Below are 12,892 nucleotides of genomic sequence, written 5' to 3' on the forward strand. Positions count from 1 at the left end.
ATGCTAACAAGATTTAAGCACAATTTAGTACAACCTGGAAAATCATTGTGTGGTGGTCAATGTTGATATTGTGGTGGGCCGCCACAAATAAGTCAATGTATGGGAAACACTGCCATGTCTGTCCTAGCGTCATTTTCATGCACTCGTAATTCCCTGGAATTACATTCTCTAGTTCATACTGTCACTCTGTCCAATCCCAAAATCCCACCAAAGACAGTTTTTCCAATCATGTGCCAGTGTCCACTCTTACCACATCTTAACTGACCAATCACATGACAGGGTCCATTTCCACGGCTACCAGTCTGTCCAGCTGTCCAATTGCATGCTATCATCCACCATGCTCTACATGACTCCATCTATAGTTTCAATTACATGCTTCCATCCATTTTACCAAAAACCACTCCATCCAATCTCATGCTGTACGGTTCCGTCTACTCCATCCAATCACATGTTGTTATCCAACTTCACCATGGCCAGCGTGGGCGTGTCCTGGGGCGCCAGAGGCAGAGTCACGCCCGCTTTCCTTGTGACCGTCGCCGTGGTGGGAGGGGCTTCGGCCTCCACCTTTTTGCCCCGGCACAGTGCTAGCGCCCAATTGGCCAGCCTGCGCAGGGAGGGCGTGGCACGGAGGCGCAGCAGGAGCAGCTCCTTGAGGCCGGCGCGGTACTCGCGGCGCACCAGACAGTAGAGCACGGGGTTGAGGCAGCTGTTGGCGTGCGCCAGGCACACGGTCAGTGGGAAGGCGTAGGCCTGGGCGTTGTAGAAGGCCTTGGTGAAGGGCACCAGGTCGAACTTGATGAGCACGCCCCAGAGTGTCAGCGCCTGATTGGGCAGCCAGCAAAGGAAGAAGGACAGCACCACCACCACGACGGAGCGGGTGATGCGCGAGCTTCGGCTGCGTCGCTGACGCTGCATGTCGACCCCCGAGGACACGCCAACGCCAACTGCGCCCCCTAGCGGCAGGCTCGCTACACGGCGGCGCACCAGAAAGCGGAGCAGCAGCAGGTAGCAGCAGGTGATGACCACCAGGGGGAAAACGAAACCCAGCAGCACCTTCTGCGTCTGGTAGAGGCCCAACAGCAGCTGGGGGTCCCATCGGCCAGACTCAGGGAAGCGCACCAGGCACAGCTCATCATCTGACACCTGGGGTGGGGGGTAGAGAGGATGAGGGGATGAGAGAGGAGATGGGAAGTAGAGAGGATGAGGGGAGGGGAAGGAGAGAGGAAGACAAGGATAAAGAGGAGGAAGAGAGAGAGAGAGAGAAGAAGAAGGAGAATGGAGACCATGAAAGAAAGGCAGGGAGATAGGAATTATAAAAGGAGAACAAAAAAGTGTAGAGACAGATAGATAGAGAGGGAAACACAGGGAATGGGACACGGGAAAGGGGAAGGAGATGAGGAGAGGGAAAGGTGAAAGACAGAGACAAAAAGTGAAGGACAACAAAGAACAGAAGAAAGAGAGACTTGTCATTCCAGGGAAGCAAAACAGACTGCCAATCTCTGAATTGTTCCGCCAATGACCCGATCCTCTGATGTCATCAGAGTCTGTTCGATCTCATGTCCCCCCTGCCGGATAGCATTATTGATTGATTCCTCACGGATAGTCAGGCATGGGCTTCAAACTTGAAACCGCAAAGAAGCGATACATGTGTCGCTGCATGCCTTCTACTAATTATGGGATCCCACAACAGCGGGGGAGGGACACAATACTTTATACCAGGGCTCGAATTACGTGGGAGCCAGAGGGAGCCGAGCTCCCATAGAGTGAGGACTGGCTCCCATGAAAGCAACAAAGTCAAAAACCTGAGGGGGTCTCTCATATCTGAATATCTGGATCTGTATCTAAATATCTGTAATTTAATCTTAAACAACCGCTCATTATCGATCCCTGTGCGATCTCTTACCATTAAAGACGTAAAATTAAAATATAGCCTACTACGGGACGTAGACCTACACTACACTCTTGAACGCAGCATGACACTTCACCACCACCACACCACTAGACTATATGAGCAAACCATATCAATTTGACAGCACTCGCAAATCTGAAGAAGTCACCCTGCTTTGATGTGAGTGTTTTGTCTATTTACATAGGCTTTCATTGGGCTAGCCACATGGTTTGATACGTGCTGAAAAGTCCTGTTCAGTGTTGGGAGTAATGCGTTACAAAAGTAATGTAATTACTGTAATATATTGCTGTTTGCGGTAACGCGGTAATGTAAGGCATTACAAAAAAAAAAATTGGGTAATATTTACTCGGTACAAACTTCAGTAACGCGCGTTACAATGCAGTTTAACCCAAAATTAAGCGCTTGTTTTGTTTTGATACATATTCGCAAACACCACGCGAGAACAACAGAGGAGAAAAAATCCGCGCAAAATAGTAGAACGTTATCTCCTGATACTGGTTGAATATGACTGTGGCTGCAGCAGACTCGCAGGCGGACTCTATTTGCTGGATGGACATAAGCCTACGCCTATTATTTTCAGCTTGTCAGAGACAAGGCTATGAAGAACATAATAGTTAGTGCACTTTGTGTGCGAAACCGAAAGATCTCTCAGCTCCCGAAATAGCACAAGTAAATTAATGAAACATCTAGTGCCACGCTAATCTTTTTGATTCCTGATAAAACACAAACTATGCTGTTGTGCATGTCAGCGATAGAAATGCAGAAAAAGATTGTGTAGCCTGGCAGTGCCACCGCTTCCACCACGCGCATCACGCACTTTGCGTTGGGCACCAAAGGACAGAGGGGGCACCCAAATGTAACCAATGAATAGTAGATTTACTGCAAACTGCGTTTCACTCTTCATCAATAACGTTTACAATGTCAAAATGCACTAACACGATGTTACATGCAAGTTTGATACCTTTTGGGTTCTCTCAATCACCACGTAGTACTAGAATTGGTGGGTCTTCAATCATTCGTTTTCCAAGCATTTAGGCTACATGAAGCACATGATATGCTGAGTCGACTGAAACGCATTCCATTCAGATAGCTAGGTGGATATCAGGCTCATAATTCACTTGTATTCACGAAATGTGAAGCAACATGTCATTGCATACTTCCATTTCCAAAGCAAGGAAGGTTGCTTAAAACAACTTAACATTGTGCATATTATTGTTAATATTGTGCTATCAATGTAACTCAAACAAATAAGGCTTGTAAACAAGAGCTAGCAAAAGGGCATTATGACAACGTAAAGATCAATGCTCTTAAAGTGACAGTGCACCATTTATAAGTAAAACAGCATTTCTTCAGAAATTAATGTTTAAAAATACACAGTAATGGTCTGTAAATAATAGGCCTTTTATTTTACTTTAGGTGTTTAAGTTATCATTTAAATGTCACTCACTCAAAGCCACTCACTTAGGGCACCGAAATGGCCAGCAGGCCACCATCTTGACATGTCTTTATTAAAGGAACCGTATGTAAAAATTGTATTTCAATTAATCATAAAATTGCCCTGATATGTCACTAGACATTACGAAATCATGTTCATTTCAAATACTTATATCACTGACAACAGTAGTCTGGCCAGGATATTGTCATTTAAAAAGTGAAGTTGCAGCCCTCAACTGATGTTGATGTTGTCATGTTGTGTTTTGGCCTAATGCGCCACCCTCCACCTATCTACTAATCACAAAGTCAGTAGTGTTTCGTCATCCGGTTGCCAACTCTGCCAGTCAGAGGGGAGGGGAAGTGGATACACCGCTCTACAGTAATTTGAAAGTGATTGTAGTACCCGTTTTGGCCACAATCTTACATACGGTTCCTTTAAGCTTTGATTTACAATATAGTAGGCTCTCTATTGATTTTAATGAGTAGGCCTAGGCCTTAAAGTTACAATATTTCTATCACAATTTACCAGACTTTGACCTTTTGTCGGTTTAAAAAAAAATTCTGACTATGATTGTTCCTTGTAACTGCATGTAAATGCATTATGAGCACTGCGCCTATTGCATTCTACTGTTGCCTTAAGCCTAGCTCAGTCATTATGCTATACCACATCTCCCTCCATTGGAAGAGCAAGCTGCATTGAGCATAATAAACTGCATTTAGAATGGCAAATCCATATATCTAGATATTTTGGTGAAAGTAACTTAAAAGTAATGCAATAGTAGTGTAATGCCTTACAATTCAGAGACAGTAATATTATAATGTAACAAATTACTTTGAAATGACAGTAATAAGTAATGCATAGTACATTACGATTTTGAAGTAACTTGCCCAACACTGGTCCTGTTTGCTGTTGAACTTGCGCTTAACCTGTTCTATGTTGATTGACAAAGCCATAAATTATGGCCCATAATGCAGCCTACAATGATTGTGTTGTCTGATGATCTGTAGCTATCCTCTGCCATTCAGAGTTCCGGAAAGTTTCAAGATATTTTGAAACACCTGTTAGCAATCTCTGATGTCGGAATATTCAATGGCTACCCGACAATATCTCAGTGCAAACTCCAAAATTGTTCGTCTATTAATTTTCCACGGTTCAACACATTAGCCTAATACTACAACATAGTTTGGCTGGCTTTATTCATTTCTGCCAGTTAGTGCTTTTTCCCCTGTGTATAAGTTACACTACATGCATTATTGTGTTAGACAGTGAGGATAGCCTATCTGAGACGGTGGTCTGGTTTAAATGAGTTACGTTGTGAAATCGAGAATGGCACAGACTTCGTTTAGTCTATTTCTTTGTATTGTGAAATTGAAATGAGATATGGACTATTACAATCAATAATATGTTAACAATGCATTAAAAGTAATCATTTTCTATGAAAAATCTATGTCTGTATGTGCGTGTGTCAAGGTAAAGCATAGGCCTACCGTGCGCATATACTGTACTGCGCAAAAGCGCCACTTTGCGGCTAGGCTATTTCATTGTATCGCCTTGTTAGGCTTTGCGCGGGGTGTGCCAACTTATTATGAGATAAAGAGACCCCCTTAAAGACAAAAAGATAATTCGAGCCCTGCTTTATACACATACAGTAAATGTGCATCTGCAGTGACGGATCATGGCTTGTGCCAAGTGTGCACGTGCACAGGGGCACTCAGCCAATGGGGGCCCGCGGATTTTAAAACAAATTGCCATGAATTTAGGCTAGATTATACCCGGTGCTTCTGTCTGTTAATTTGCGGCACAACTGAATGGTGTTATGGAACCGCGGACCGAAAGAAAAATAAACTATATGTTTTCCTGATCAATAAATACTTCTTAATTCATAAAATATAGAGGCATAACATTAGGTCTAAGTGGTAGGCTATGAGTGCTCATTCAATGTGTATGCGTGTTTGCGAAAGTGAAACTGACCCACTCGTGGGTAGGTGAATGAAGTGGATTCCTGCAATGTTCATGAAAACAGCATAGCGATTGGATAGCCTAATAAATCGCGACTTGTTGTAGGCCTAACAGTAGCTTATATCGTAGCAAATAGCCTATGGCGATGCCGATGACAGATAGGCCTACACTTATTTCACTCGTCTCGCCGGAGTGAGCGCATAATGTGGGCTGTTGCGCAAAGAAATTAATTAGGGAGATGATCTGCATCTCCATTTACCAAACGCTATAGTTTTGCTAACATCTCCACTGTTAACGTGAAATATGTCTCCATGCAAGGTAGTGTCAAGCAGCAGTGAAGTGAAAACCTTTTCATGCAGATAGCCAATGTTCACATCACCTGAGTCAGACAGAAAACCGGCCCTGCTTGCTCTGTTAAAGTTTGTATGCCCCTTCCAAACTGCGTTAAAAGGGCATATTTAACAGCCAGAATTTCGAAAATTTCCAGGGGGAGACACCCCCGAACCCCCCGTAATATGATCAGCACCACCTCTCACAAAATACTATCAACGTCCCTGCTACCGGTCCGTCAGATATGACAACTGTGTCCGGTCCGTTTAGTGAAAAATTTTGCTGTAGACTGTTTGGACAGCAAAGGGAGATTACAGCCTAATAATAAAAACAGCTGCTGGAATTCATTTCTGTGTGGGCCTGAGTTATAATATATGACATAATGTACTACATTTTCATTGTGTGCAATTGTGCACCAGCCTGCACAGCGACAGCAAAGAGAGAAGCGCTGGCTGCACGCGCATGCGCAAACGCGCCCTTTTTTGATATTGTGCACAGGGGCCCATATTTGTTTAATCCGTCTCTGTGCATCTGCTTGTGTGTATGTGTGTGTGTGTGTGTTTTGACTTTGCTGTGACGGAACAGATGGTGTGCAGGTGCATAGCGAGCAAAGCAGAAGTGGTAGCGCAAGCCCAACACACGGTATGTGTGTGTGAGAGAGAAAGTCTGTATAAGTGTGTATGTGTGTGTGTGAGGGAGAGAGAGGGAGAGAGAAAGAGAGAGTCTGTATTTGTGTGTGTGTGCTAGTGTATATGAGATAGAGAGAGAGAGAGAGTGTGTGTGCGTGTATGTGTGTGTGTGTGTGTGTGAGAGAGAGAGAGTGTGTGTGTGTATGCATGTGTGTATCAGTGTGTGTATGTGTGAGAGAGAGAGTGTGTGTGTTTATCAGTGTGTGTGTAGACAGCATGCGGCAGCATGGCGAGGAACAACACGGCCCACCTCACCTCCGTGGTGTGTGTGTGGTGTGTGTGTGTGGTGTGTGTGTGTGGGCGTGTTGTGTGTGTGTGTGTATGTGCGTGTGTCTCACCTGTGCGGTGGTGGAGTAGATGGCATGTGGTAGCGTGGCGAGCAGCGACACCACCCAGATGCCCACGCTGGCCCACCTCACCTCCGCCACGGCGGTCTTGGGCGAGTGCATCTTGAGCGCGGAGGCCAGTGAGCAGTAGCGGGCCACGCTCATGGCCGTCAGGAACAGCACGCTGGCGTACATGTTCAGCGTCGTCACAGAGCTGACCAGCTTGCACATGACCCAGCCGAACGGCCAGCGGAAATCCAGCGCCGTGTCCACCGCCCAGAAGGGGAGCGTGAGCACAAACTGCAGGTCTGTCACCGCCAGGCCCATGACAAAGCAGTCGATGGCCGAGTGCTTGAGGCGATGGCGTGAGCGGAGCAGGTAGAGCGCCAGGAGGTTGCCCACCAGCCCGAGGGCACAGACCACCAGGTAGACCAGCGCCACCACCACGCGCACGGCCAGACTGGCGCTGGCGTCGCCCGGCTGCTCGCCCGCCTCCTGGGAAAGGAGCTGCAGCCAGCAGCGCAGAGACAGGTTGCCCAGCTCCAGGCCCTCCTCCAGGGCCACGCCACACACTCCAGCCCCAGGCCCTGCTCCGGGCAGCAGGCCCAAACCGATCCCTGACCCTGCCGATGCCACCGAGCTGTCATTCCACTGCATGGTGCTCGTTTCCTCAGGCCAACAGCATTCCTTCAGTCTGCAGGACAACACAGACAGGGTCAGCAAGCAGGAGTTAAGGGTGTTTTCCCATTACTTTCAGGTGCTAAGTCATTATTTTGAGTTAAGTCACTGTTTTGATATACTCAGACATTAAATTGAGAAAGTTTGTCAATTATTTTGTGAAGGTTTCTCATAATTTTTAGATATTAAACCTTTCTTCCCATCACTTTGGTGGCGATGGGATTCCCTATATAACAGGCATGAGTTATGGAGACATGAAGGATCCTCAGGGTTTCCCATAAACCCCTCTACAAACATCAAGGAATGGTCTTATGCTCTCCATGCTGTAGAAAAAGGCTTTTCCTTTAGATTGAAAACCACAATACAGTCTCCACAGACTTCCCAGTCTACACTGGATTCAGGGCTCGAATTATCTTTTTGTCTTTAAGGGGGTCTCTCTATCTCATAAAAAGTTGGCACACCCCGCGCATAGCCTAACAAGGCGATACAATGAAATAGCCTAGGCGCAAAGTGGCGCTTTTGCGCAGTACAGTATATGCGCACGGTAGGCCTAGGCTTTACCTTGACACACGCACACAAACAGACATAGATTTTTCATAGAAATTGATTACTTTTAATGCATTTTTAACATATTATTGATTGTAATAGTCCATATCTCATTTCAATTTCACAATACAAAGAAATAGACTAAACGAAGTCTGTGCCATTCTCGATTTCACAACGTAACTCATTTAAACCAGACCACCGTCTCAGATAGGCTATCCTCACTGTCAAACACAATAATGCATGTAGTGTAACTTATACACAGGGGAAAAATCACTAACTGGCAGAAATGAATAAAGCCAGTCAAACTATGTTGTAGTATTAGGCTAATGTGTTGAACCGTGGAAAATTAATAGACGAACAATTTTGGAGTTTGCACTGAGATATTGTCGGGTAGCCATTGAATATTCCGACATCAGAGATTGCTAACAGGTGTTTCAAAATATCTGGAAACTTTCTGGAACTCTGAATGGCAGAGGATAGTTACAGATCATCAGACAACACAATCATTGTAGGCTGCATTATGGGCCATAATTTATGGCTTTGTCAATCAACATAGAAGAGGTTAAGCGCAAGTTCAACAGCAAACAGGACTTTTCAGCACGCATCAAACCATGTGGCTAGCCCAATGAACGCCTATGTAAATAGACAAAACACTCACATCAAAGCAGGGTGACTTCTTCAGATTTGCTAGTGCTGTCAAATTGATACGGTTTGCTCATATAGTCTAGTGGTGTGGTGGTGGTGAAGTGTCATGCTGCGTTCAAGAGCGTAGTGTAGGTCTACGTCCCGTAGTAGGCTATATTTTAATTTAACGTCTTTTCACTAGTTCGCCCTTCGATATGATTGCTCAGCTAGACTAGAATGTATGGGAGTAGTGCGTGTTTGGCAAGGTAGCTGTCCGTGGTCCTGGAGTGCCTGGAGCGGACATCGCGATAGAGCGATGACCGCTTGCACCCCCTGTGTAAGGAGGATGAGTAACAGGGCAATTGGTGAAATGGAGGAGTAGTGGGAGGAGGGGGGATGATTTCTCGAACGTCTGAGCGTGTGACGTATGGAAAAGGAGGTCGGCTTAAATAGGCCTACCCTGCGGCGGCAGTGGGTGAGTTAATTGCTGTCAATCAACCCGAAGGCTCCTCCCGAACTTTGTTTATAAAACATCATTTCACTAGTTCGCCCTTCGATATGATTGCTCAGCTAGACTAGAATGTATGGGAGTAGTGCGTGTTTGGCAAGGTAGCTGTCCGTGGTCCTGGAGTGCCTGGAGCGGACATCGCGATAGAGCGATGACCGCTTGCACCCCAAAGATCACAGAGAAAGGCCGCTGGCCGCTACCAACTACATAAGTGCTTGCTGAGCGAGTCATAAATCCGCTAGATTGGAGCGGATGTAGGACTGGTAGGCATCCGAGGACCAACGGCCCAGTATTTAAATTTGTTGCTCCTATAAGCCGTCGAGCGCAGCTGTTGTGGCAGCTCCTATCCTGAAGGAGTGTGCGGAGTAGCGATCCGCGGGAAACCAGATTTGACTAGAATGATTTTAAGAGTGTCTGGAATCTGTGGCGAGTGATGGGTAGCCCTTCGTCTGACACGAAGAGCGGGCTAGTAGACGAAGCTTGAGCTGACCTATATGAGATGTAGTGAGATAGGTATTGGAAAGGCTGAAGATCTGAGGCGGAGTTAAAATGGATATGGAGTGTCCTTTCGGGACTGATCGGTTTTACTCTGTTTGATGGTAAATCGAATGGTGTCTTGGTCTAGTTGCTCTAGATCTGCGATGCACGGGTGGACATCGGGAATGAAGAGAGACGAAGGGCATGTAAACTCGCTACATCTCAGCAGCCCAAAAGGCCAGTGAAGCATAACGGAGATGGTGGAATCGGAATGCGGTGGCATGAACCCTTTGCGAAGAGTAGCGAGGCAGGTGGCGAGAATGCTTGAGGTAATGGGAAGGCGGGAGTCTTGGGGGACTGGCTGTTGCCTACGGATACCTTTAAATAACAAGCCTATCCTGGTGTCGGAGAAGGAAGGGCATTCGGAGCCGTGGAGGCGTTTGTAGAAGAAATGAATGCCGGCTAGGTAGACTCTAATGGAAGAGACTTTGATCCCGAGTGAAGTGTGGGCGTAGGTAATAATGATGATATGGTGACAGCATCAAACTGGGAAATGGTAATGAGTGCTCTGCGTGGAACTGTCCGGGACTGCATGGTCCTGGGTGCGAGGGCTTGGAGGGCTAGGTCGGCCGTGATGGGCTGAAGATAAATTCCAGAGATTCAGAAGCTAAGACGAGAGAGAGAGTCAGCAATTCCATTGTGGCGACCGGGGACGTGCGCGGCTCTTATAATAACTGGTAGCTGGCTGCTATCCAGATTAGACGCCTAATAAGAGGGGAAAGCGCAGGCGATTTGAGCTTGAGTTATTAATGACGTGCACTGCGGCTTCGTTGTCGCTGTGGATTAGCACACTCTTGGAGGTCCGCTCATTCCCCCAGGTAGGGCCGTGATGGCTACGGGGTAGAGTTCGAACACGGCTGACGATTCGTTTTCGGTTGTTAGCTCTCTGAACTCTAGTGGCCACGGGGATGCAACCCAGCGCCTTTTGACAAGCCTCCGAAGCCTGTTGAGGGGGCTGCGTCGGTGTACGACTGGAGGTCTTCTGGAGATGATTGGCAGTCGTCGTAGAACATGCACGGACCATTCCATTCGTCTAAAACATCCTCCAGTGTTTGATATCGGCCAGACACTGGGCATGTAGAGATACGACATCTTCGAGAGATGGGGTTGCTGAGGCGCAGTTTATGAGATGCGAGATGAAAGGGCGGCCCTGGGGAATGAGTTGACTAGTGGACACTCGACCGCGCCGTGATTGGGCTATTGCAGAGAGGACAAGATGGCCTGAGTCCTAGGAAAGCGCGGTTATGGAGCTCCATATCGAGCGCGCCCCAGTAGGGGTTTTGGTTCCAGAGGCCGACTCTGGCAGCGCATTTTGCTGAAAACAGCCGGTGGTACGTATACAATTGGGCTCCCCCGTAGGACGCGGCTAGGCCGGCGATGATGGCCAGGTAGTCATTTAGCTCTTTGCGTCGGCTGGGGAACACGAAACAGATGAGTTCTGTGTAGTTGGTAAAGCTACGGTGAACTCGGGGAATGACAGAATCTTTGATGCTGGGCCAGAATGTTTTAAAGACAAACCAGTTCGCCGCAACTAATTCCCCGTTATGAGAGGGAATAGGAAGGGAGGGACGAATGGTAGAAAGGTCTACGTCTGCACCTGACGAATGAGGTTCCTGGTGGACGCTGTGACGGGTGGTGGTTCAAATGCTGCAGCGTGAGGAGGCGGTGGCGAGGCCTTTGCTGTGGCTAATGAATAGCTTGGAAGCCGGGATGGGACGTCGTGATCCAAAGCACTCGCTGAATGCTGATGACCCGCTGCGGCGGGCTGGTCTAGCGCGGAGCCGGGGAAGAAATGGGAAGGGAGAAAAGGGGGGGGGGGGGGGGGGGGGGAGCGGTCGCTGACGCTACCGGAAGGGGAGCAACCTGGGTCGCGGGAAGTGGGACGGGGAAGGAAGGAGGGTTAGGGGGGGAATATCGGCGCCGGCTGAGACCGGGTGCTCGCTAGCTCGTAAGAGATATGGGGAGCTAGCGAGGTGAATCTTCGAACTGACGCTTCGTGAGTTGAGGCGTGCAGTACAGACGTGGCTCCCGGAATGGAAAGGGGAGGGGGAAAAGGGGGGAGGGAGGGAGCAGTCGACGGACGACTGGAGGTGGGGCAGCCCTGGACCGAGTCCTGGCTAGGGGAGGTGGATGGGGGAGGGAAAGAAGGGGTGGGGGGGAATAGCGACGCTGTCGCTACAGGGGCCGTCTGGCGAAGTGGGGTTGGACCCGGAAATACGGCGGAGATGCGGTGGGAATGGGCCTGAGCCGCTGACGTGGCAGTGGCTGAAGCAGCGGAATGATACGCTCTGAAGGTGTGGTGCCGGAAAGTGCTGTCGGCGTGCCCGGTTCGCGAGGTGGCTGGTGATGTGTGCTTCGTCCGGCTGAATGGCCGGCGGAAGGACCGCGCCGGGATGCCAGAAGGAGCAGCTTGCTTCCTGGTCTGGGGAGGAAAACAAAGGGAGGGAGCGGGAGGGCGAGAAGACCGGGCTATCCGACTGCGTTAGAAGGCGGAGGAGATGGAACTTCCTATCAGACCTACGGAACGCGGTGCCGCGGGAATGGAGAGTGCTGCGGATGCGAGCCGTTCTCGGGGCTTGGTGGAGCCGACATTGCATGGGTCTTGGAGCTCAGCGTAGCTGTTGCTGCATGGTTCTCGAGGCTTGGTGGAGCCGAAGTTGCATGGGTCCTGGATCTCGGCTTAGATGTTGCTGCATGGCTCTTGGGGCTCGGCGGAGCCGTTGTAGCAGGGGCTCCGCGGAGCAGTTGCTGCATGGGTCTCCCTGAAGCTGTTGTTGCATCGGGTCCAAGCTCATTCCGTACCATCTGTGGCAGCCTTAAATAATTCAACCTGGGCTGAAGAAACTTTTAGAATACCGTTACCTGATAAACATGACATATTCAGCATGATACGACATACGACGCATAAAACATGATAAGCAGATAAGCATGATAAGGCATGAATAGCATGAATGGTGAGTATCCAGATGGAATGAAATGGCTGTGGCCGATGAATAGCTGGGTAGACGGAACGGGATGTTAAAGCTGGAACGTGCAGCGTGAGGAGGTGGTCGAAGGCCTTTGCTGTGGCTAGTGAATGGCTGGGGAGCCGGAATGGGACGTCGTGATCCGAAGCACTCGCGGAGTGCTGATAACCCGCTGTGGCGGGCTGGTCTAGCGCGGAGCCGGGGAGGGGATGGGTAGGGGTAGGGGGGGAAGGGAGGGAGCAGTCGTCGGAACGACTGGAAGAGGGGCAGCCCTGGACCGGGTCCTGGCTGGGGGAAGTGGGCGGGGAAGGGGAGGAGGGGGCGGAGGGAGTAGCGACGCTGTCGCTACCGGCACCGGCTGAGACCAGGTGCTCGCTAACTCGTA

At 48.9% G+C, this 12,892-nt stretch overlaps 1 protein-coding gene across 1 annotated transcript; it reads right to left on the reverse strand.

The window, feature by feature from the left end:
• Positions 1 to 444: 444 nt before the first annotated feature.
• Positions 445 to 12,346, reverse strand: LOC143133480 (uncharacterized). Its single transcript, XM_076293242.1, has 6 exons — positions 12,063 to 12,346; positions 11,721 to 11,963; positions 10,883 to 10,954; positions 10,457 to 10,633; positions 6,661 to 7,342; positions 445 to 1,143 (listed from the first exon to the last, which is right to left on the reverse strand). The coding sequence occupies exons 1-6, from the start codon at positions 12,344 to 12,346 to the stop codon at positions 445 to 447; spliced, it is 2,157 nt and encodes a 718-aa protein (XP_076149357.1).
• Positions 12,347 to 12,892: the final 546 nt, after the last annotated feature.

This window comes from Alosa pseudoharengus, unplaced genomic scaffold, assembly GCF_046254945.1.
Source record: "Alosa pseudoharengus isolate Yale_2024_CS ecotype anadromous, Long Island Sound unplaced genomic scaffold, YU_APseudo_1.1 YU_APseudo_1.1_scf_2, whole genome shotgun sequence".
NCBI classification, from domain to species: Eukaryota; Metazoa; Chordata; class Actinopteri; order Clupeiformes; family Clupeidae; genus Alosa; species Alosa pseudoharengus.

Excerpts from the sequence above, each read along its gene's own strand:
- LOC143133480 (XM_076293242.1), bottom strand. The coding sequence starts at position 12,346 with ATGGTACGGAATGAGCTTGGACCCGATGCAACAACAGCTTCAGGGAGA. Across the intron at positions 10,955-11,720 it reads CACTTCGCCAGACGGCCCCT|CCGACGCAAAGAGCTAAATG; the intron begins GTAGCGACAGCG and ends CGTGTTCCCCAG. Across the intron at positions 7,343-10,456 it reads GGCTTGTCAAAAGGCGCTGG|ACTGAAGGAATGCTGTTGGC; the intron begins GTTGCATCCCCG and ends GTTGTCCTGCAG.